Source organism: Pinus tabuliformis, chromosome 9, assembly GCF_031772625.1.
Source record: "Pinus tabuliformis cultivar Carrire ecotype Pingquan chromosome 9, CPIR1, whole genome shotgun sequence".
Lineage (NCBI taxonomy): Eukaryota > Viridiplantae > Streptophyta > Pinopsida > Pinales > Pinaceae > Pinus > Pinus tabuliformis.
This window is the reverse complement of record NC_142307.1, coordinates 1,974,683,639-1,974,706,489: the sequence shown is the minus strand read 5'-3', so window position 1 is coordinate 1,974,706,489 and position 22,851 is coordinate 1,974,683,639. Positions and strand designations below refer to the sequence as shown.

At 38.8% G+C, this 22,851-nt stretch overlaps 1 protein-coding gene across 3 annotated transcripts in view; it reads left to right on the top strand.

Annotated features, from left to right (window-relative positions):
- LOC149156923 (Insulinase (Peptidase family M16) protein) overlaps positions 1-22,851 on the top strand; it is a 268,172-nt gene that overhangs the window by 103,828 nt on the left and 141,493 nt on the right. For all 3 annotated transcript variants that reach the window (XM_089438805.1, XM_089438807.1, XM_089438806.1), the window contains exon 9: positions 2,444-2,657. In XM_089438805.1, the coding sequence (XP_089294931.1) occupies positions 2,444-2,657 (214 nt within the window). The remainder of the gene's footprint in view (positions 1-2,443; positions 2,658-22,851) is intronic.

Below are 22,851 nucleotides of genomic sequence, written 5' to 3'. Positions count from 1 at the left end.
CTCTTCTCCCTCCTTTTGTGAGCTGAAACCCTCTTTAGGGTCTTCCGTGAGCCCTAGAGGGCCTCTGCCCTAAGCTTCAACCCTTTTAGGGCTTGCCGTGAGCCTTGGAAGGCTCCTCTCCTTGGGACACAGGCCTAAAGGCATTCCCTTGCCCCTGCTGCAACCCTTAGAGGGCTTTCCCTTGAGCCGTAGGCCATTTTTAGCCTTGTCATGGCCTCCATGAGGCCTCTAGCCCTCTTGAACCCCTTCATTTGCATCTTTTTCCTTGGCCACAGGCCTTCTTGTCCATAGCCATGGCCTAATTAGGCCTTCCTCCCCATTCATTGCCTTTCCTTGGCCTTAGCGTTAACTGTGAAAATTTTATCTAATGCAACAACTGGAAATTATTCTTCTAATTGTTAATTTAATTTAACAATTTATTTGCCTATACAAACAACGAATAATTCTCTACTGCAATTTTCACAAATAAACTACAGAAGAAAATAGCGCTAGAAACTGGGAAAATTCTAGCACACACACACATAAAAATGACACCGTTATTTTTGGACAAATGTCCCTATAAAAACCCAACTTGGGACAACCGGTGTAGTAGATGAGGATTTTATTATTATGCAACGGTGAAATATGAGCACAATCTATGGATACCCAACGGACAATACGAACAAGAAGAAAATATGGCCAAATTTATTTAAAGGAATTACCCTTCTTTCACAAGCAACCCTAGCATAAGTTTCCTAAAGAAAACTCGTCCTCCTGTACCCTTTGCGTTAGCCTCTGCGCAGTGCTTGCGTAGGCCTTATGACGTCTAGCCTCTGAACTACCTCTAATGAAGTTGTTATACCTGTCTCTGCTGAGGAAATTGATTGTCCGACCCTCTCGAAGACTTTCCCAGCCTCTGTAAGCTGAATTGATTTTTCTCCAGCCAAATGGAATTACTCTTCTGAAGCAAATGCACAGTGGTCTGCGCTACCTCACTGGGAATAACTTGGCCTCGTTGCTTTTGCCTCTCCAGATCTGGAAAACTTCCTTCGGATCACTGTCTCTGCTTTGATCTTTGGCTCTCTGGCAATTGTTGTTGCTCTCTGGAAATTGATCTGCCAAGGAAATCGAGCTGCTCAAAGTCATTCAATGTTATGTTGCTTGATTCAGGTGTCTTGTTTAGAAGTGGTTTTGCCTCAACCTAAGGTTGTAAAGTGTTGTATTAAACATAATCCATTTCATTCAACCATTTTTGCTCCAAACGGTTCCTGTTCTTGGTGTGTATATGCTCAAAGACTGTCCAATTCCCTTCACACTATTATATATATATAATGCTATATATTTTGATGTATTTTGTTTCAGAGATGTATTGCACCAAGTGCTCTTTTGGTATTATGCACTCTTGCTCTATATATATTACTGATTTATATTAATACAATATAATGCTATATATATTATATTAATGAATATATATATATATATAGTAATAACTTTTATAAAGAAAATGCTATGATAAAAAAAAAGATAAAGTAAATACCAGAATGCCAATTTTTATTTTAAAAGTTTCACAAAGTTTAACATTATTATTAGAGAGTGTCTTGGGAACACTTAGGGCGTTGCCAAGGAGTATCCAAGGTGTGCCCAGAGAACACATAGGGTGCGCGTAGGGATTGCCTTGGGAGTGAACTGCCTGGTTCTGGGAACATCCTAGAGATCGCCACACTCAGATAAGGATAGGGAGCATCTCAAATTCACTCAAGAGTGTGCTCTTGAATTCTGGGTGGTGTTCCCTAGGCACTCCTCTCTGTCAATCTTTAAGTATATCATATTCCCCGGTTTGTTATAGTATGCAAAGGCATTATTTGATTTGATTTTGTTATTCAAGTAGATATATGGTGTTGTAGACAGTTTTAATGTAACCATAGATAAACCAAATTCTATGATATTGATGGAAATCAAACAAAATCCTACTTTCTTGCTCGGATACTTGTACAGACTGAAATTCATGATAAATTTGAAATGCTAAGTAAAGATCTATTTTTCTTGCTTGCATATCTTTGTTTTCTAATGTGTTGGGCCACTTTCTTAGTGGGTTTTATATATTGGAAGTTGTACCTTTATTTTAGATAATTTTGCTAAAATGTTTTACAGTTATTTAGCTAGTTATTTTATAAAACTCAGATGACAAAAGAGCTATTGATGATTACGTTTTCAATGGGGCGATGAAAGGGACAAATTATTTGCAGAAGTTTAGTGTGAAAGTTGACGCATTTCACATCTGGATACATTAATGTTCTTTGTCATTTCATTATGCTTTCAAATCTGGATGTGGGGTATATATAATGTATTTGATTATATTGCTAGGATATTACAGAGGTAGGAGATTGCATCTCAAAACCTTGGTGTATTAATAATAAAGTCCTTTGAGGGCATTTTACTCACACATGGAATATTTGGTAAACAGATATTTCGGCAGCAGAAATTTCAGAATTTGCTGAAAATTATCGAACTACTTGTAGCTGTCTGATTAAGACGGTAGAACCCACAGCATGTGCTACAGTAGAAGAAGTGAAGGCCATTGTTTCAAAAGTTCAAGCACTAGAAGAAAGTGGAAATATTCCACCTTGGGATGAGGAGCACATTCCTGATGAAATTGTGGCAAGGAAACCTGATCCTGGGTATGTTCTTTTACTGGACTGTACATGAGGGATTTTATTTCTTGGATTTTGAGGATTTTAAACAATATCTTTGCTGAGCAATATAAATTTGAAAGATCAGTACCATTACTCGAGAGTCTCAATGGAAAGTGACAACATTAGTATATGAAAATTCAAGTGCAGTTTGCTGTGCGATTTTTACCACTGTCTTCACTATACTGGAATTGCACTAATGCTGTTGAAGATGTACATATTTTAGTATAATTGCGTGTGACTTAAAAAGTTAATTTCCAGCTTATTGTTTTGTGAAATTGAGCAAAGTTTTTCCTTATCTTTTATTTGACTACTCAGCATATGGCTGGCGTTTTTTGCACCTTGGTGAGTCCCATAAGTTCTTGATCTTGAATGGCCTCTCTCTCTTTGAAATGCTTTGTTAACACTTGCTCTATGATCGATATGCTTGAAATGACCATCTCGAGGCCACATTAATAATAAAGAATTGCATTTAAGCTGATTTTCCCACCTTTTTAAATCTGATGTCATCATTTCAGATTTGAAGTGTCTGTCGTGTGATAATTTAAAGTAATTGGTACAATGATTATCTTTCTGTCACTTGAATGCCTGTAGCAATCTGTGGACAGGGTGTGTGTGGCCTGCATAAGGGTAACTCTATGACCCTTTGCATTGGTTTCTTTTCACAACATTTGGGGTTAAACGTAATGCTAAATGCAATCTAAGTTCAATCAATGCTAAAATGACAAAACCTACCTATCATGACTACTGAAACATCATGCATATTTTGAGGGTTTATGGCATTGGTATCTCTGTTGGTTTATTTAAATGTTGAGGCTTCTTTTGGTTACAAGTTTGATCTGTATATAGCTCAGATAAATCGATGCAACAGTAAGCTAAACACTTTAAATTTCATCCCTAATTGAAATTCTGTGGTAAAAATATCACTTAGTCTGCAGTGAAGATGGATTGTGCTCTGCAGTCAAGCAATAAGGAGTAGCCCTGTGGTCTATGGAATTACCATGCAGCTAAGAGATGAATTGTCTTCTCGGTTGAGGAAGAAAGGCTCTGCGTTTTTGGATTTGTGTCAGTTGTTTCCTGTGGTCAGCTCTGAGGTAAGGTCTGTGGTTTCCTGCGGTCAGATCTGAGGTATGGTCTGTGGTGATATTCTGACGGGGCCGAGGCACTGTTACAGTGCTGTATTATTTCCTTTTCTTGATATTTGGAGTAGGCAGAGCGTTTAAAACGTTGGCTGGGAACCCTTATAAAGACCAAACCTCTTGTGAAGATTCTGAGGTATAACCAGGCTTGTAGGATACTTTAATAGAAGCACATAAGTGCAAGGAAAGGTTTAACCCTGTACATTTCATTGTGTATAGACCTGTCACCTGGGCTGCAGACATCTGGAGGGTATATTACAGAGCTAAAAGAGCAGACTTTTTATTCTGGGGAGGTCTGCTTCTAGGCCATGGACTGAACTGTGATAGCCCTGTATCTAGGCCACAGGGCATCTTGAAGAAAAAAAGTGCAGATTGGTGATGTCCGGGCATATTGAAGGGGAGAAAGCAGATTTGTGAAGGAAAAAAATGGCTTGTACCTAAGCCACAGTCTGGGCAGTGTATTCAAGTGCCTATTGCAGGTTGAGTGTTTTGAGAGGTGGGCAGACTACCTTTTTGGACAGAAAATAAGCAGTGACAGTTGAACAGTAAACAGCAAGGTTGAAGGACGTTGAAGAGGTTAGGAAAGACTGATGTTATAGCCAAGGACTAAGACAAGATAGAATAACAGGACAGGTGGATGTAATCAGGTTTGAAGGTGCAAACTGTGAAATTTCCATGATTGCAATTGTTGGATATTGTTCTCCTAACATGTGCAGTTTATTTGTCTTTTGAGATATTGGGGATTTGTTCTTAAGAGCATCTATCTTATTGGCTTCTAATACCTAAGCAATTATCTAATGGTTATATTGTTTTCATCTTGTGGGCATTGGTAAAATTGAGCATTTCATCTTGTGTTTAAGATTGCCTTCCATTTATTGTTAAGTACTCCTTGTCATAAGATAAATCGTAACCAAGTAATTAAGATCATAATTAATCTTAACTCAAGATCACTCATCAATTTGCATTGCATTCTAGGCCTAGTTGTGCATTAATTAATTTACCTCCAAGCATAAGTTTGGTTTATAGAGAGATAGGAACACCCTTCATCTCTTAGCTTGCGAACGCTAAACCCTCTCGAGTGGTTAAAACTTAAAACGGTGACCTTGCAATGGTCAGAGCCACAGTCTCTGCAGTGCTGGAGGCACCGCGTATGTTAGATTTCAAGGGGAGGTATTGTTAACCAAGCCTTTGCTTGCTTCGCCTTGACTTCTCTCTACAACCTACTTTTGAGACTAGCCTCAAAATAGATAAGGATTAAGGGATACATTTAGCTAGGCATATAATTAGAATAAACTAAGAACTTGCATTTCACCTAGATTAGAGAGTTTGCATTTCATATAGGTTAGCAAAGCGTCTATGCAACGTGTTATGTTCCTATACCAATAGGTGTCATAATTTTTTGAATGGATGAGATCAAAACTGTAATATGTACATACCTTTGTTTTCTGCAAATGTTTTCCATATTCAAAAAAATAAAAAAAATAAAAAAAATATAAAGAGGGTACGTCCTAAAAGAAAAATCAAAGGACAAAAAGAATGAAAAAGGTAAAAAAAGATGAAAAATGAACCCCAATGAAAAACAAAAGAGACCATGAAAGTGTGCAAGTCCAAATGCCACTACTATTTTTTTTTTGCATAATAATGATTGTGTGCAATTTTTATTTATGCCACAATCCATGGTAACTAAACAGTGTAATCTTGGTTATTCCATGTTTTGAATTTCATGCTTAGAGATAGAGAATAAAATCTGACCAAACTGTTTAATCTTGGCAAATAAGTAGATAGGTAGAGGAAATAAAAGGAGCTCAACAGTTCAATCTAAGCCCTTGGATGTAATAAGGATAGACTTAGATAGATTTTTATTGTAAAAGAAAAGAAAAATGTTTTGATAAGGGTTTGCTAGCTTAAGTGCACCCTAATAAAGAGTAGAAAAAATGGTAGGATGAGTAGATGGGTAAGTAGTTGGATGGTTGCAGAATTATGGTGATTGATTGGATAAAATCATATCATTTACTTTCATCATCAAGTTGCTAAGAGTGTGGATGATAATGGAACATTTACAAAGTCAAGTGATTAATTTCCCCATTCATTTTACCTTTAATTTCACTAATTTCCCATAAGCAATGATAGAAGTACCTAAAATCTTAAATTAAAGGGGCTCAGAGCATTTCTCTGTCTTCTGGAGGGACCGGACCCTCGGTCCAATAACTTATGGGGTCTAAGTACTAAAGCTCCCTCACCAACATTCACCGCCTTCATAATTCATTCATTTTATCTAAAGAACCCCTTTTCCTAAAGTGAAATCACCATTTACCTAGGGAGAGTAATTACCCCCATACAAAACCCCTTTTTCCACAAAAACCCATAAAAATGCATTTAGCCTAAGTTATAATGTTTTAATATGAAAAGCAAATAAAGTTAATATACATTATACTTAGCGCGTTTATTTTTCCACCTTCATTTCATATTAACTGCTAATGCTATTTATTAACTCCCAAAAATAAACCCCTTCCCGTATGTTTTATTAAAACCCATATGTTAATATCTCGCCCCCAAGGTTTGAAACATAAACCTTATTAATAAATTAATTAAATGGATTAATTAGTCGATCAACGGCCAATTAAAAACCATAACCCTCCGTCAAATAAAAAGAGTAATTAGTCAATCAGTGATTAATTAAATCTGTCCGTCAATCAAATCACCCCCGACGTCATTAAGCCTCCCTAATCTACAATTAATTAACCTTTCCGCTCATTAAAACCCTGTCGAGCCCCTCTGTTAAACCTTCGATCAAATCATTCCCCGATCACTGTGCGATCTAACCCCTTCAGATCCAACGGTTGACACTCATATTGGGCGGCCTCCGAAAGCCGACCTTTACCCGCCCGATGTGAACGGTTTCACTGTTCACCCTGCTGCTACGTGACGCCCGATGAATGGCATCGAGCGGCCTCCCCCCAAAACCACTTATCCCAAAACGCAGTGCGATGGATTCGCTTACCGCCTCTGCTACACGCCAAAACGTCACATCCCTCGTTGGCGCCAACTGTCCTTTTCTCAATGTATCCACCAAAGTCATTGACTTTACGCATAAAACCAAAAAACTTATAGTTTTTGTTTTATTGTGAAAAGAACATTCTGACTTCCATGCAAAGCACAAAGTACGTTCAACTGTCAACCTGCTATCAACCGCCAACTTACCAAAGTTGCTGAACTCCAGACCACCTTGCAGACCCATGCGCTTCCTACAAACAGTACACAGTCGCCATTACTTTGTTTAAACAGCCGAAACCAGGTATTTACCCAAATTTCACCGAGAAACCTTGTTTTCTTGCCAAACCTGAACTAAATTGCTTTAAATACTAAGTAATTTAGTTAAATAAGTTCCCTGGTGACTCTTAAAGTACCCGAATTGGACCATTTTATCTTAAAATTCACTGTAAACCCTTTGCCCCCGTCCTTTAAACCACAAGAACGAAAGATGGATGCTCCAATTGAATTGAATATCATGCCCATTATGACTCCCCACAGGGATATAGACCATCTTCCACTTGCAGACAAAGATTTCCAAATTAAAGATACCTCTGTCTCAAAATCCCCTTTGAAACTATTCTGCAAGTACAGAGACCAAAACCTGAACCATGAAGACCACATTGGACTTTGGGAATCAGGTTTACCCAAGTATTAGTTCCCCAGAGTTCATATATTCCCAGAGATAGTACATTACTGCCACATGAACTATGATCCTATCCAAAGGGCAGTGAGAACCCCTGACCAGTCTGTTCTATTTACTATCACTGCTGAATCCATTAACCAAATGCTACAATTACAACCAAGCCAAAGTCTGACTCCTCTTTCCATTGGAGATATGCTGAATAGATACCCTACCCTTTCTTCAATTAGACTTGCTCGGTTGTACGAAACCTTCATCAGAGAAGAACAATACACCCCAAAGGACTCTCCCCCTTATCTGTGGACTATATTCTCCAACCTCGGCCGAGACATCATAGACATGATATCCGATGTGCTGGGCTACACCACAAGTGAATTTGTTGATGAAATCATAATATCCTTTATGTCCATCTACTCTCCTGGCCAACCACCAACCATCATGTTTGACTATGCTAAGTTTATTGCTGACAAAATGCATGATCAATTCATGAGATTGGAAAATGAAAGAGTGTTTAAATATTCCTCAGTTCTATATCATTTATTCTTGTATTATCAAGCTGATAGATTTCCAATTGCCCTCCAAAAGCTTGATACCAAAGGCAACCCCAGATCAGTGATCTTCTGGACTTCATTAATCCATCAGTTTGACTCTCAATATTCTTATATCGACTTCATAGATCTCTTTGTAGACCCTGTGACAACTATGCTGCTGGGAAGCCCTCCCTCCAGAATCAGTGCAGACATCAGGAGGGTCCTACAATTGTCTAAGCAATATAAAGTGGGAGATTGGTATTTATACCAAAACCACACTGAAATCAGAATCTATGGATGTGAGCTGGCTCCCTACAAACTGCCTAGATACCTCCCCATGAGATTGTTTGCTCTAGAGTACTACAGCCAAATGATCAATTCAGATGAGGTCTATATTGCAGGAAACGTGGTAGGCAGGTTCGTTTCCGTACGGAAACTGGGACGAAACGCGGAAACGCATTTGGTACAGCCGTGAAACGCGTTTCCGGCCATACTGCCACGTTTCCCGAAACGGAAACGTGGCCAGTACGACCAGAAACGCGTTTCACGGCCATACGGCCCACGTTTCCCAATTAACTTGTGTTTTAATTTTTTTTTAGGGTTATCTAGTGAGTTCTAGAAGCCTATCTAAACTTATAAAAGAGAAGTTTGTCTCATTCTCTCATCACACTATTCAGCAAGTCGTTTCTCTTGGAGACTGGCAGTTGTTTCAGCTAGGGTGTTTTGAGCAGTGAGCAAAGTAGATTTCAGCAGCAGGAGCAAGAGATTTCAGTAGCAAGAGAAAGAGATTTCAGCAGCAGCAGATTTGGCTCAGCTACAACCATATTTCTCCTCTTTTCTGGCATTTTGGGGTAGCTTCAGCTACAGAAAATTAATTTGGGTAAGCAACATTCATTTTGTTAGTTTTTTCCTACTATTTCTTCAATTTTTCTAGGGTTTATGCTGCCAAAAATATGAAAAACGTTTTTTATTTATAGATTTGTTTTTTTAATTTATTTTTGCAGCAGATTTGGCTTAGCTACAACCATATTTCTCCTCTTTTCTGGCATTTTAGGGTAGTTTCAGCTACAGAAAATTAATTTGGGTAAGCCACATTCATTTTGTTAGTTTTTTCCTACTATTTCTTCAATTTTTCTAGGGTTTATGCTGCCAAAAATATGAAAAACGTTTTTTATTTATAGATTTGTTTTTTTAATTTATTTTTGCAGCAATGGCTTCCAGCCAAATTGCAGCTGCAAGTTCAAGCCCTAGGGCCAACCCAAGAGTTGAATATTATCCTCTTTGGAGGCATGTGACGAAGCTTCAAAGATGTGGAGGTGGTGGCTCATGGGAATGACGATGCAATCTTTGTAATAATTCGTACAAGGGCTCCTACCCAAGAGTGAAGGAACATCTATTTCATGGAGGAAGACAGGAGATTTAAGGTTGCACAAAATCAACAGATCCATTGGCAAGGAGGGCATATCAAAGAGAGAAAGATGAGGCGGATGGTACTAAGAGAAGGCATGATGACCTTACTGGAGCTCCATCTAACATTGAGCCAAGGATTGTAGCTGAAGCAAGAAAGAGGAGAGCCGGCCCCACTCAACAACATGAACAACCAACACCCAAAAATACCAGAGGTCCAGGGGCATCCCCTGCAGTTCAGGATAACAGAATTGCTAGATTGGTGAATGTGCCAGCAAGAGAAGAAACTGATTCCAGAGTGGCTAGGTGCTTTTATGCATGTGGTATCCCATTCAATGTTGTTCGCTCTCCTTACTGGCAAGATATGATAAGGGCAGTTAACAAAGCTCCTCAAGGGTACAAGGGGCCCAACTATGAGAAAGTTAGAACCCAGCTTCTCAAAAATGAGAAGGACCTTGTGGAGGAAATTTTAGCTCCAATTCGTTCTTCTTGGAGTAGCTCTGTGGTTACCATAGTCTCAGATGGTTGGACAGATATAAGGCGCAGACCATTGATAAATATCATTGCCACTTCCCCCAAAGGAGCAATGTTTATCAAGGTAGAAGACTGCTCAGGAGAGGTGAAAGATGCACAGTTCATTGTTGATGTTATTATAAAAGCTATTGAACAAATAGGGCCTAACAAGGTGGTGCATGCTATCACGGATAATGCACCAGTTTGCAAAGCTGCAGGTTTAATTATTGAGAGGAGGTATGACCACATCTTTTGGACACCATGCATTGTCCATAATCTGAATCTGATCTTAGAGGAGATCGACAACAAAGTTTCCTGGATAAAGGAACTCACAGGGGAAGCATGGGAGATTGTCAAATTCATCACCAACCACCACCAATCTCAAGCCATATTTCGAGAGTACTCCAAATTGGAGTTGTTAAAAGTTGCTGAGACAAGATATGCCTCAAACTTCGTGATGTTGCACCGCCTTGTTGAGGTTAAGCATGCATTAGCTTCTATGGTGGTGAGTCAACTTTGGATTGAGTGGAGACAAGCAGATTCAGAGCGGGGATCTATGGTGCATAGATTGTGCCTTGATGAGGATTGGTGGAGCAAGGTAGATTTCTTGCTAAAGTTCACAACCCCTGCATTTGAGCTTCTCCAAAGTGCTGACACTGACCAACCTTTCTTGGGAGAGGTATATGATGGCATGGATTCCATGGTTGAGAAAACTATGGAAATCATTTCGCAAGAGTCTCCACAACTTTTGTTTGTTGATGATCATTTTGTTGGTTTGATCAAGAAAATCATTGTTGATAGGTGGAACAATTTCAACACTCCATTGCACACTTTAGCACATGCTTTGAACCCCAAATTTTATGATGAGGAGCTTATTGCTCAAAGCAATGGGAAGAGGAAGGCACCCCATAAGGATAGAGAGGTGGCTAATGGGGTGGAAAAAGCCATTATGAGAATGTTTCCTTCTCATCTACACAGGGAGGTAAAGGAGGAATTTGCCAGTTTTGCTGCAGGAATAGATGATTATGCAGAGATATTAGCTTTGGAGGGGAGAAGCACCATGAATCCGGTTAGGTGGTGGATTTGTCATGGAGCAAATGGTGTACATTTGCAAAACCTTGCCATTCGTATTCTTTCACAAGTGGCAAGCTCTTCATCAGCAGAAAGGAATTGGAGCACTTATGGTTTTATTCATTCTGTGAAGTGCAATAGGTTGGGCTCACAGAAGGCAGAGGATCTTGTTTATGTGCACTCCAACCTTCGCCTTGCATCTCGTAGGGGTCCAGAATACAACAATGGTCCTTCTAAAGAATGGGATGTGGATGCAGAAAATCCTGATTTGGAGCTCTCTCTTGCTGCCCTGAATATTGAGGCCGAGTCTGGAAGTGGAATTGGTGCATCATCTTCTTTAGCACCACCATCCACTGTTGAGCATTGTGCTGCTTCTATTTTTGATGAGGATTGTTATGATGAGGATTAGTCTTTTGTCTCTATAGTTCTTGCAGCCTTATAGTCTTTATTGTACTTGCAGCCTCATATATTAATATAAATAAAGGCTGATTTTGAGATTTTGTCCTTGGATATATAATAAAGGTTGCTTTTGGATTTTCCTATATTTTTATTTTCATTATGTGATCATTCATGAGTAAATGTGATGTAAATTTAATCTTAATGTTTAAATGTAATAAATTATAATGTATCATTAATGCTTTATGATTGCACACACACACACACACACACACACACATATATATTTTTAATATATATATATATATATTCGCGTTTCCCCGTTTCCAAAATTTGGGGAGGTCGCATTTCGTATCGCTTCCCGTTTCGGAAACTCGTTTTCGTTTCCCCGTTTCGTGCAACTTAGGATGAGGTGCATTTTGTGAAAGCCAAGTAGAAAGCCCAACTTAGAATAAAAGATCAGTTGGGCCCATTTATTTGTAACAGTAGGGAAGCAGGAAAGGAAGCAGATGAAATCCTCCGAAGGTTGAAACTGAAACAGAGTTTTATATGGAACTATGACCCCTTATACTTCATTTTTAATAGGAGACAAAAGAACAAATTATCTCCTTACATCCACCATAGAATCCCTGAAATTGAACAATATGCTAATCAATCTGAATGGGTGGAAGGCACTTTGATAGATCGAGATAGCATAGAGGTTGCTGTTGATAATGTATTGATAGATTTAGACAGAAGACTTGGTGAGGATTCATTTGTATAGGCGCCAGGAGAGTCTCAATCTCAGAGACAATCACAAGGACACAGTGAGCAGACAGCAGAAGCAGGGCCATCAGAGCAAGCAGGGCCATCAAAGCAACCAGAGGTTTCAGAACAGCCAGAAGAATCAGAGCAACCTGAGATTTCAGAGGAACTTGCTCAAACTGAAAAAATCATGAGCAATCCTCCTATTTTGCAGACTCCTCTAAATGAGGAGACGAACCTCAACAGAGACAGAGAGGAGGCCACTCCTTCCAGCAGACCTGTTGCCCAAACCTATGCTAAAAGGCAGAGGTTGAATCCATATTCAGAGCAGGAATACACTGAGGAGACAACAGGAACTACAGGTGCAGAAAGGACAGAAAGCAGACACACTACTCCTTGAGGAGCGACACAAGAACCTTCCACCTCATAGGCTCAGATGCTAGAAAGGCAGCAGAGTGTAGAAGTATCCTCCTTTAGGGCTCCTCCTGGCCAGAGCCAAGATATCAAAGAGAAATACGAGGAAATCAAAGCAAGGAATGAAAGGCTAAAGGTGTAAAGCTATGCACATTACCTAAAAATGGCTCCAACAAACCAAACAAGGCTAATGTCAACCTTTGATATAAAAGAAGGTAAAATGCAGATGAGTTTTTTGAAGCCAACCATACAACAACCCAAATCAATGACAGATTATCTTAAAACAGATTTTGAGGTACTGTGTTATGAAACCAGCTCAAGAAAAGATAGAAAAGATAGATCAACGCCTTAGAATTCAGCCTCTTCGAGGGGGCAACCTCCTTTACATTACATAAATGAACAATTCTTGGATGATACAAATGACAAAACCTCCTTTCTATATATAGGAGTCTAAGGAGTCACAATATAATCCAGCCGACCTAACAATAATAATATAAAGCCACAAAAATAATAATAGAGGGATTCTATGGGGCACATAAATAATAATATGGGGGTAATAGGGGCACAACAATATAAATAAGGGGTATAACTACAATAGTAATGGGGTAATCACTAGTATTATAGGGACCCAACATGCCCCTCTCCTTCAAAAAAGTGTTGTCCTCAACGCTTGAGTAGTTCTGGATACTTCTGCATAAAATTATCATCCTCCCATGTGGAATCTTCAGCGGATAAGTTCTTCCACTTGATAAGATACTCTGAAATTGATCGATTTCGTAGCTGTCGAGTTCTTGCTTCTGTGATTGCTTCCGGTTCCAATATAATTTTTCCTTCCTCGTCAAGTTCTGGCAATATTGTTTGAACTGGGACCTTGTCGCCTATAACCTTCTTTAAACATGAAACATGGAAAACTGGGTGCAATCGAGAAGCTGCAGGAAGCTCCAATTTGTATGCCATAGTACCAATCTTTTCCAACACCTTGTACGGACCATAATACTTTGGTGATAATTTATTATCCTCTTAGCTTGCTTTAGGGACATTTGCTTATATGGTTGTAGCCGTAGGAATACCCAACCACCTACATGAAAACTTCTTTCACTGCGATGTTGATCTGCCTGTTGTTTCATTCTTTTTTGTGCCAACACGAGGTTATCCTTTAAGAGTTGGAGGACTTGTTGTTGATGTTCGATGTGATGTTCCACTGCTTGAACCTTAGAATTTTCTCTTAAATATGATGTGATTGATGGTGGTTGGTACCCATAAAGTGCCATAAATGGGGTCATTTTTGTTGCTGTATGGAAGGAAGTGTTATACCACCATTCAGCCAGAGGCAACCATTTGACCCATTGTGTCTGTTTATCAGATACAAAGCAACGAAGATATCCTTCCAAACATTTGTTTACTATCTCAGTTTGCCCATCAGATTGAGGATGATAAGATGAGCTATGAGCTAACTGGGTACCCAGACAAGAAAATAATTCTGTCCAAAAATTTTCAGTGAAAATGGGATCTCTGTCACTTACAATAATCTTTGGGTTTCCATGTAGCTTTTGAACTGTTTCCATAAATGCAGTAGAAACTGTACTGGCTTTAAATGGATGTGATAATGCACAAAAGTGTGCATACTTGGTAAGTCTGTCAACTACCACCATGATGACACTCTTTCCCTCAGACTTGGGTAAACCTGTGATAAAATCCATTCAAACCTCCTCCCAACGTTGGCTTGGAATGGATAAAGGTTGTAATAGACCCGGTGTCTTAATTGTTTCAACTTTATTTTGTTGGCAAACCAAACATTCCGCCACAAACTTTTGAATATCTGATTTAAGGCCATCCCAAAAAAATTCCTTCTTAACCCTGTGGTAAGTTTTTAAAAATCCTGAGTGCCCTCCTAAGGGAGAAGTGTGCAATTCCATAAGAATCTTTTGTTTTAGCTGGGAATTCTTACAGAGGTATAAGCGATCTTTGTACCATAACGAATCATTTTGCCAGCTAAATGTATCAGAAGTACTGGAATCTTGTTGTAGCTTTCGAATAAGTGCCCACACTTCTTCGTCATTCTTCCATTCCTCCTTTGCTTCGTTTATCCAATCTGGTTGGATAATAGAAGTGGCACACAACAATGCTTCCACATCCTCATCCTTTCTTGAGAGTGCATCTGCCACCACATTTTGCTTCCCTTTTTTGTAGATGATTTCAAAGTCATAACCCAACATCTTTGTGACCCACTTTTGTTGCTCTTCAGAGGATAATCTTTGTTCTAAAAAGTATTTAAGGCTATCATGATCCGTTTTTACCTTGAAGTGGCTTCCCATTAGGTAGGGTCTCCATTTCTTAAGTGCATGGAGTATTGCCAACATTTCCTTCTCATAAATAGCTTTGCTTAAAAACTTTCCCTTGATTGGACGACTTTCAAAAGCAATGGGTCTTTCATCTTGCATTAGAACAACACCAATTCCATTTCCTGAAGCATCACATTCCACAATAAAGGTTTTTGTGAAGTCCGGTGTAGCTAAGACCGGTGCTTGGCACATTGCCTCTTTAAGATGTTTAAAGGCCTTTGTTGCTTCCGGAGTCCATGATGATCCATGCAATTCATCCAGTAATTCATCAATGACAAGAATGGGGAACTTATCTTTAATAGTGAGCTTGTTGAGCTCCCTATAATCTGGACACATGCGCCATGATCCATCCTTCTTGTGCACCAATACTACTGGAGCTGAGAAAGAACTTTGACTCGGTTGAATTATACCAGCCTCTAGCATTTCTGCAACCATACGTTCAATTTCACTTTTTTGGACATATGGATATCTGTACGGCCTGATGTTTGGAGGAACACTTCCTGGAATCAGATGAATAGCATGATCATGATCACGCATAGGTGGGAGACCTTTGGGAGTCTCAAATACCTTGGAATGATTGTCCAGGACTTTTTGGAGATCTGGAGAAATAGATGATTCCAATGTGGAAACATCTAGCGAACATAATTGTGCAATTACACCTCTTTGCTCCTTTTTTAGAAGCTTTGTCATGCCATTAAAGCTGATTATCTTTCCTGGTTTCCCTGCAATACCCCTTAATTCAACTTCCTTTATTTTCACAGGAAATTTCATGAAAAGTTCTTGAAAATTAAAAGCTATTGTACCCAAGGATTGTAGCCATTGGACTCCTAGTACAACATCAGCACCTCCCATTGGAATGGAAAGCATTGGGCTAGTCAATACATATTCTCCCATGGATAGCTTGATATTATGGCACTTTCCAGAACAATTTATTGTTCCTCCATTTGCAATCATCACTTGACACTCTGGTGCTGGATATAGGAAGCAATTCAATTCTTTTGCTACCCTACAATGAATAAAATTATGGGTGCTTCCTGAATCAATCAACACTATTACCTTTTTCTTCTTGATTTGTCCTTCTATCTTGATGGTTTGAGGAGTGGTAATTCCCGCCAATGCATTACAAGATATGGTCGGATTTATTTGTTCTTCATCTAGGCTTTGTTCCTGGAATATATTCTCTTCTTTTGACCTTTCTTGCTCTTTTTCTTCTTCCTCTTCACAATCTATGTAGAATAATTTCTTCTCAGCACACTTATGACCTTTTGTGTATTTGCTATCACAATTGTAACAAAGCCCTTTTGCTCTTTTTTCTTCCAATTGTTGTGTCAACCTTGTAGGTTGTGGAAGACTATGGGCAACAACACTTCCGTCTTTATAGTTGTGAATGGTATGCTTCCTAGTTGCCATAATTTTGCTTTCCATTTTTCTTGCTAACCTGAATGCCTTCTCTAATGAATCAGGTTCCCAAACGCGCACATCATGTTGGATATTATCCTTTAAAGACTCTATGAACACATCAATCCTATGCTCCTCTGCAATATCTTTTACCCTTATGTTCAATTTTTGGAACTCCTCAATGTGCTCCATTATTGAACCCTTTTGTTTGAGACTTATCAATTGGCTAAAAAAAGTGTTGCTTTTTGTATCCTCATAATGTGCTATCAATTCTTCCGTAAAAATTGCCCAAGTGATAAATTGTTTACGAGAACAAAGCCATTGATACCATACAAACTGATTTGGTTCCAAATATAAAGTTGCCATACGTACCTTTTGTGTGTTTTGCACATTATTGAGATCGAAGAATTGCTCCATCTGTAATATCCATGTGGCGGGATCCTTGCCATCAAACTTCCTCATATCGATTTTTGGAATGTGGTGATTCTTCGATCCAACATTAGCATCTATGGAATCATGATTAACATTTCTTTTGTTCTCATCATGAGTTTCCTTTAGTACCTTTTCACCATTAGTAAGTATTTCTTGTAGAAAATTAGTCAAATCTGTCTTCTAATCTGCCATGCCTGTCTTCAAATTTGTGTTCAAATCTATCTTCAAATTGTCCATCTTAGCTTCCATGCCATTCATCTTAGCTTCCACGCCATTTATCTTAGCTTCCACGCCATTTATTTTAGCATCTGTTAACTTTTGTGAGCGTGACATTTGTTGCACTTGTTCTTGTAATTTTGATATATCATGTAGCATTTCTTCCTCTTCTTCATGAGTCATGCTAGAGCTTTCAGGTTCCTTACTAGGTGTTTACATTTTCTTTCCTCGGGGCATCAGTTACCGATAATAATGCTCTACTATGCCCTTTGAATTCCTTCAAAATAAATTTTCAAACCAAGCTTAAGAAAATTTTTTAAAAATCTACACACCTTTTTTCACTTTGTAGGAGCTCGATATTGCCTCTTATGTATCTCTGTACTTTCCAGTCATCTAGTTCAGAACTTGTGACCTGTAGTAGCTCTCTGTGTCCTCTTTCCAATGCCACAAGTCTGACCCAAATTGGATTCTCCAAGGAAGAGTTATGCGAAATCTCCCACAGTGACTTGATTATAGACTAGTTCAGTAGAGCTAACTTGTACGACGTGCCGCGAGTCACTGTTTCGACCTTTGGATCTAAAAAACACCTACAAGAAACTACAGTCCGTCCTCTTTCTGTACCTTTTTACGAAATTTCAATCCGATCCTCAGAGAGAAAGTTATGAAGATTTTCCCCAGGTCACCTGTTTTGAATGTAATTCAGGAGTCTGCAAAAAGACCAACTTCCTCAGATCATATCTCCGAAAATATTGCGCGAAAAGCTCTGAAATTCGGACCCAAGGTTCAACGCCAATTCTTCTCAAATGGGTTTTTTTTGCGACTTCTGAAATGTCACAGAAAAAAAGTTATAGCGAAAATGCCACGATGACCTGTTTGGAGCAGCGAAACTCTAGAATCCAAAGCTCTGATACCAAATGTTATGAAACCAGCTCAAGAAAAGATAGAAAAGATAGATCAACGCCTTAGAATTCAGCCTCTTCGAGGGGGCAACCTCCTTTACATTACATAAATGAACAATTCTTGGATGATACAAATGACAAAACCTCCTTTCTATATATAGGAGTCTAAGGAGTCACAATATAATCCAACCGACCTAACAATAATAATATAAAGCCACAAAAATAATAATAGAGGGATTCTATGGGGCACAGAAATAATAATATGGGGGTAATAGGGGCACAACAATATAAATAAGGGGTATAACTACAATAGTAATGGGGTAATCACTAGTATTATAGGGACCCAACATACTAACAAAGGATATCCATCCTATTGACCAAATTGAGTTACATAAGCAAACTGGTGAAATGGTCTACTCCACTTTGACCAACAAAGCAATAGCAACCCACCAACTCCAGAATTCACTGAATAACATGTCAGCACAATTCCAGTTGGAGAAGGCCTCTTCACAGGCCAAAGACACCAGGATAAAGTCCTTAGAGGACTTGGTCATAGAACTGGGACATGATCCCAAGGATGTGAAAGCTGCAGAGAAGCTTATCAAGAAGAAAAACGACGACATAGCTGCACTGAAGAAGCAGCTCAAGATTCCTCCTCTTCATCATCCTCAGACAGCTGAAGTAATGGAAACCAGAAAGGAGGAAGAGCTTATGGACCTAGTCCTTAAGTTGAATGACCAATTGAAGGAAACTGAAAAAGAATTAGATAATTTGATACAGTCCAAGCAGAGTGAGTTGGCCACCACTCCTCAGACTGTAATACCTACAGTTTCCACAGCAGTGCCCTCCACCTTGGCAGCTGCCTTGGCACCCACACTTCCACCAGCTACAACATTGCCAGTAACAAGTACTTCAACAGGCACAGGTACATCAACCAGCATAGAGACACCAACAAGAAAGACTGCAGAATTAATTAAGGCCATGGAAGAAATGAGTATCCAGGCCACTGAGCTTAAGAAACTCAGAGAACAAGTGACAAGTTTAGAGACCAATTGTAAACATGCTCAAATACAGCAGAAGGAAGAAGCTCAGAAGAAGCAGAGGATGGTAGAAAGAATAAAAGTCCTTGAAAAGGACTTAACATTACAGGAGCCATTGGGAGATATGAAAGAAATTCTTTGGGCTAACATCATTGATTCCATCAATGATGTTTGGCCTTCTATTCAAGTTATTTTTGAACAAACTGAATTAGTTAAAGTAGCCATAGAAGCAATCCACAAGACAGTGGAGGAATTGGGAAATAAACCTGAAGAAGCCAATTAGTTGATCACATTTTTGAACAGTGAAAATATATATCAGCCTGATGAATTGGAAATAGAAGACAGAACAACAACAATCATAGAAATAAAAAAGGTTCTCACCAAAAGGAACCTAATGCTCAATCTGGAGAAAAGGTGTCAGAGCATCCAAGCAAACATTGACAGCTTTATGCTAAAGTATGGCATCTTAAGAGAAAAAGGACTTCCCAGTCCTATGGTGATACATGACAAATTGATGACCCAGGAAGATTACATTGAAAAGTTAAACAAGCTGGCTAGGAGCCAAGCTAGTACTTCAGGGGTGAAATATTTGCCCACTGGAAAGGTACTTTATGATGGCTTAGAGAATCTATTTTACATAGAACATGAAGTCAAGCACTTGTTTACAAGCAAGCCAAATTTTTCCAAGTACACAGAAGCTGATGAGATTTACAGGAAAATGATAAGGATGAAATTACCTGACAGTGAATGGTGGACAAACTTGACTGATTTACTATAAGTTACTGCAGTAAATCTACATGGTAAAACATGGCTGCCAGGTAAAACAGGTAAGACAGGATCAAAGCAGAACAGGTAAAGAGTATCAGTAGGTAGAAGATAAAAAGTGAGTCCAGCACATAACTACAAAGCAACTGAAAGAGCCAAATCCAAGTTACAACAGCCAGCACAGTCACAATAAAAGGGACAACAAGAAAACAATTCTCCATTTGTCTCTATCTTCGTGTTGAAGATATTTTATGTTTCCTAGAATAATTCTCATATGGTTATGAGATATTTTGTATCAATTTTTGTATAAATACTTCACAAATTGAAGTAATTAGGGTGGATTAAAATACATTTCTGTAGACATTTTATTTTTGAGCCAAGGAGCTATTGTACTCAAGACTGGATTGGTTTTGCTGGAAATGAAATAAAGCTAAGGACATTTCACTGGATTCTTGTGCACAGTTGGAACAAATAAGTATTATCTCTTTGTGTTTAAATATTGTATTCTCTTTATGTTATTAATATTCATATGTGTTTCTTATTAAATCTGTAAAGCAAACAAGGAATGATATCATCAGAATTAGCTTAAGTGCTCTCTGTTTTAATTGTTTGCTTTTTTTATGTTTTCTACTAAACTACCTTGGTCTGGGAATTCTTAATTGCTCCCTTACTTCTGTAGTTTACCCCCCCTTTTGGTCCATAGTAAAGGATTCTTCATTGCCCTTTACTACTGATCATCCTTCCTTTCTTCATCTTAATCCCGGTTAAGGATTCTTCATTGCCCTTGGCCCTAGTTAGGACTACTTCATCCATTTAAACCTGCAGATTTGCTTTTGCTGTGCTAGCCTGCCCTGTGGATTCTTACCTTAGTGATAGATCAAATCCAATTAAGCCTTTCTTGATTGACTCCATAGCCCAATGGCCTAAATACTTGCTCTGCCCATCTGTCTTCTTAATTCCACCACCCAATCAAAGCAAAACAATCATGAACACTAAGAACTAGCTTGATATCTTATTCAAACAAAGTTAAATCATAAAGAGAGAGCCCTCTCTGGACTTAGGTTGGCTAGAACCTGAGTCTAAAAGATTAGGTTTGTGGTTACCTCAGACTATTCCTTCTTTGATAACTTCTAAGGAAGAAATCTGAGTGATAGCAGAACGGTTGTTCATCTTGTCATTTGATATTTAATTGATCTAAAACAAGTAATTGACTCCATAAGGCATTGGTCTCACATATTAGTTTAATCTAATTGTCAAAGCTTGCTAAATCAACCAAGTGGCTAGGTCATTCAATCGTGTCTCCCGGACTTGTTGTTTGCCAACAAGTCTTGCATTGTCATATTCCATAGGGACTAACCCCCATAGGCTTATGTTGGGAGACATCTAGAAGAGAGACGGGGATCAGAGTGACAACCCTTCACCTGAGTCGTTGTCGCACCGTGCCTGTACAATTTGAGCGACAACACTTCTCGTAAAGACTGAAGTGATCAGTCTTTACTTGGTCCTCAGCAGCTCACGCTTATTGAATCGTCGCATCACACACCACTTGCAGAGCATCTTCTTAATTATGCAGGTTGGCATATACACTGCATTCTTCGCCTCTACTGTCCCATGACTCAGACTGCTCTTCCCACATCCATCGATGGTTGCTTCAGAGTTGTCCCTTGATAGCGCACACCATGGATCTACCACTAACCGACTCCCACTGGTTATGTGAGAGAATAGGGGTTGATGTTTCAACGATCCTCACTGTCACTTTACTCTAATCGCACCACTTGTTTACCAGGGCATACTATGTAATATTATTGGTATTAAAGAACCCAACACAACAAACAATACAACTCCAACACGTTCATACGTCATTAGATTGCTCCCCTTATGTATGCCTGCATGAGAATTCACAGTTGTATCCTCAGTCACATATCGATTCTCATGGGAGTGGCCATGACCAATCAGCGTGTTGCCTACTTATGTGTTCACGATGACATAATTAGAGTCAATGCTCTCTAGAACTTTGTAAGGCTCCGTCAATATTATAACGCTACTCGCGATTTAATAATAGTCTCAACTTTTGCTATATGTGATTTTGGCTTCAAGAGGATTTCCGCAGTCTTCTTCAATTATTCGGCTGATCTCTATGCGTTTTGATTGAATATGGTTCCTCTTTGTTAAGGCAGAGACTGTTATACTATGGGGCTAGGGAGAAAATCAATGGTATTCCTCAGCTCTGGAAGAATACGATTTCAATAGTGAGCTTGACTTCCCAAACATACTTGGCCTTCATAAGGTCATGTTTTACAATTGACTCGGCCCTAACAGTGGAAATTCATCTCCAATACTTAAATTTGGCCCTTAACAGCAAACCCTCCCTTTGACGATAAATCTTAACTCCAGTAATTAAACTTAGGTTTTGCAAGATGTATTTAGCTCGAGTATGAATTCAACCTATTAGGAGATACAAACTCAACCTTCAATAGTTTAAATGACCTTGGTTCTTTAGGAAAAATGAATTCTAGCCTCCTCGTAAACAAATTAATATGGCCTTTTTGATAGAATTAACTTGGCATTGCTTTGATTTAGACCCACAATTGGCCACAACCATGCTCTGTTACCACTATATATCTTGTTTATTAATTTTAATAAAATCCTTGGGATTTTGCTTTAGAAAATTATGCCATCACTTCAACAATCAAATTTTACAAATTATATCATGAAATTAGTGGCAAAATTAAGAAACATAAAGTTGCAATTGAAAATATGTTATGCAACCAACTCACAAAATAGAAGAAGAGATAGATAAATGACTTCAAAATAAGCCTCTTTGAGGTGGGAAACCTCTTTTACATTACACAAATGAATAATTCTTGGATGATTCAAATGACAAAACCTCCTTTTTATATATAGGAGTCTAAGGGGTCACAATATAATCAGAGCCGGCATAAAAATAATAATGTAAGGGCACAACAATAACAATAGTGGGCTTCTATGGGGCAGAACAATAATAATAATGGGGCTACACTAATAACAATGAGGGAATACACTAGTATTATAGGGACCTAACATGCCCCTCTCCTTCAAAAAAGTGTTGTCCTCAACGCTTGAGTAGTTTTGGATGCTTCTGTATAAAATTCTCATCCTCCCATGTGGAATCTTCTGCGGGTAAGTTCTTCCACTTGATGAGATGCTCTGAAATTGATCGATTT